At 35.2% G+C, this 2,500-nt stretch overlaps 1 protein-coding gene across 1 annotated transcript in view; it reads right to left on the minus strand.

Annotated features, from left to right (window-relative positions):
* The window catches only part of LOC119573413 (lachesin-like), a 134,545-nt gene that overhangs the window by 117,092 nt on the left and 14,953 nt on the right, over window positions 1–2,500 (minus strand). Inside the window, exon 2 of the mRNA XM_037920645.1 lies at window positions 2,151–2,263. Within this exon, the coding sequence (XP_037776573.1) occupies window positions 2,151–2,263 (113 nt within the window). The remainder of the gene's footprint in view (window positions 1–2,150; window positions 2,264–2,500) is intronic.

A 2,500-nucleotide genomic window follows, 5' to 3' on the forward strand; every position in this document is an offset into this window, starting at 1 on the left:
TGGTCACTTTTCTGTTATTTTCGTTCAATGTAATATGATTACGATCTTCTTTTCTGTGATATAATATTCATGAGTCACATATCAGCTGTTGCGATTATGTTATATTACGTCAGAAGCGGCTTAGATATGTCAGCTGCCAACCGCTGCACAATTTGTTTGTTTGTTTGTTTGTGTTTGTGTGTGTGTGTGTTTTGGAGTAATTAAACGTTTTTTTTTTTACCCGGTTATAATTATTATTATCACTGACTTTATTTCTTATCACTACAAATGCTGATGTCAATATCATGATTAGAATTTCAGTTCTTTTCGTCATCATTATGATGTTATTATCACTATTACTATCGAAAATATATTTTTGTGCATTTATGTCTGTTATCATAATTACAGTCATTACTGCCTTTCCACTTTTGTTATCTTTAACGCCATAACCAGTTTAAAGTGTCTTATTGCAATTATGCAACACTGGTTCTGATTACTTCTTTATCACTATCATTACTATTAATGATACTGTTTATTACTACTATCGCTATTTCTACTAACACTGTCATTACTCTAAAATTTCTTATCATCTTTGTATTACCATTACTGCCATCAGTATCGGTATTTACGTTTCCATTAATATTACGTATATCATCCTCATCCTCATATTTCGTAATCATCCTCATTATCTTAAAGATACACAAAATCTCCCTGTTATATTATGCAAAAATTATAAAGTAACCAACACGTGCTTTATGTATACTTATATATATATATATGTGTGTATGTGTGTGTGTGTGTGTGTGTGTGTGTGTGTGTGTGTGTGTGTGTGTGTGTGTGTGTGTGTGTGTGTGTGTGTGTGTGTGTGTGTGTGTGTGTGTTATATATATATATATATATATATTATATATATATATATATATATATATATATATATATATATATGTATATATATATATATATATATATATATGTATATATATGTATATATATGCATATATATATATATATATATATATATATATATATATATATATATATATATATATATATATCTTTCTCTCTCTGTCTTTCTCTCTCTCTCTCTCTCTGTCTGTCTGCCTCCCTCCTGGAACTGGTGTTAAAATTATCTTTTAACTTCAACTAACAAACCGAAGCTGCTTTGCATCCAACCCCCCCCCTCCCCCCACGTAATTATTGCTGCGGTCTCAAATACAACCAACAAATATACATTAAATTGTAGTCTCAATCTATACACATTGAGAAGAAAAAAAAATTGTCGTAGGAAAAAAAAGGAAAAAAAAATACATATACCCCTGACACCCGATACGAATAATCTTTATGAACGGTGATTAATAATCGAGGGAGAGGAAAAAATTGATGCACTGTCAGAACACAATTATAAATGGAATTCTTTTATGCGCGAGACTTGACTGTTAAATATCATATGAACTTTTTTTTGTTTTGTTTTTTTTTGGGGGAGGGTGTTACTGGTTTTTGTCGTTGTTGTTTTGTTGTTGTTTTTGTTGTTGTTGTTGTTTTGTTGTTGCTGTTGATGTTATTGTTGTTATAGTTTTTTTTTTTTTCTTAAAATTACTATTTTTCTTCATCTTCTTCGTCATCTATTTTTTTCTTCATTCTTCTTTTCTTCTTCTTTTTCTTTCTTCTTTTTCTTTTTCTTTTTCTTTTTCTTTTTCTTTTTCTTCTTTTTCTTCTTCTTCTTCTTCTTTTCTCTCTTTTCTTCTGTTCTGTCTGTGTGTGCTTTGTCTGTGTGTGTGTGTGTTGTGTTGTGTGTTGTGTTGTGTGTGTGGTTGTTGTGTGTGATGTGTGGTGTTTTGGATGTTGTGTGTGTGTGTGTGTATGTGTGTGTGTGTGTGTGTGTGTGTGTGTGTGTGTGTGTGTGTGTGTGTGTGTGTGTGTGTGTGTGTGTGTGTGTGTGTGTGTGTGTGTGTGTGTGTGTGTGTGTGTGCGTGCGTGCGTGAGTGCGTGAGTGCGTGCGTGCGTGCGTGCGTGCGTGCGTGCGTGCGTCGTGCGTGCGTGCATGCGTGCGTGTGTATGTGTATGTGTGTGCCCGCGCGCGTGTATACACACGTGTGTGTCTGCAACAAACCAACTTTACCATACAAATAAAAAAGCACATCAGACAAGAGAAACGCCAAACGTCTTTGTACCTTGTAAGTGCCGAGGTTATCCACGACGCAAGACAGCTTGACGTCTCTTCCTGCCACCACGGTTACGTTCTGAATCGGTTCCACCAGTTCCGGTTCCTTGGAAAGCGTTCCACCTGAAAAGGAGAGAGATTTCAGTTCCGTTGTTAGAGGATTTGTTGACATAAGGGGTACCAACCTATGCCAGTCCGGTATCCTGCGGTTAGGTTGGTATGTAAACAATGGAGATGTGAGGGGCCCTTGTGATAAAGAAAACACGTGGGGGAAATCCAGGGATTATGATGATAGATGTTGATGATGATGACTGTTTTGTTTGTGATAATTTCTGATACTATAGTGATATCAAATGCTCG

Source organism: Penaeus monodon, chromosome 5, assembly GCF_015228065.2.
Source record: "Penaeus monodon isolate SGIC_2016 chromosome 5, NSTDA_Pmon_1, whole genome shotgun sequence".
NCBI classification, from domain to species: domain Eukaryota; kingdom Metazoa; phylum Arthropoda; class Malacostraca; order Decapoda; family Penaeidae; genus Penaeus; species Penaeus monodon.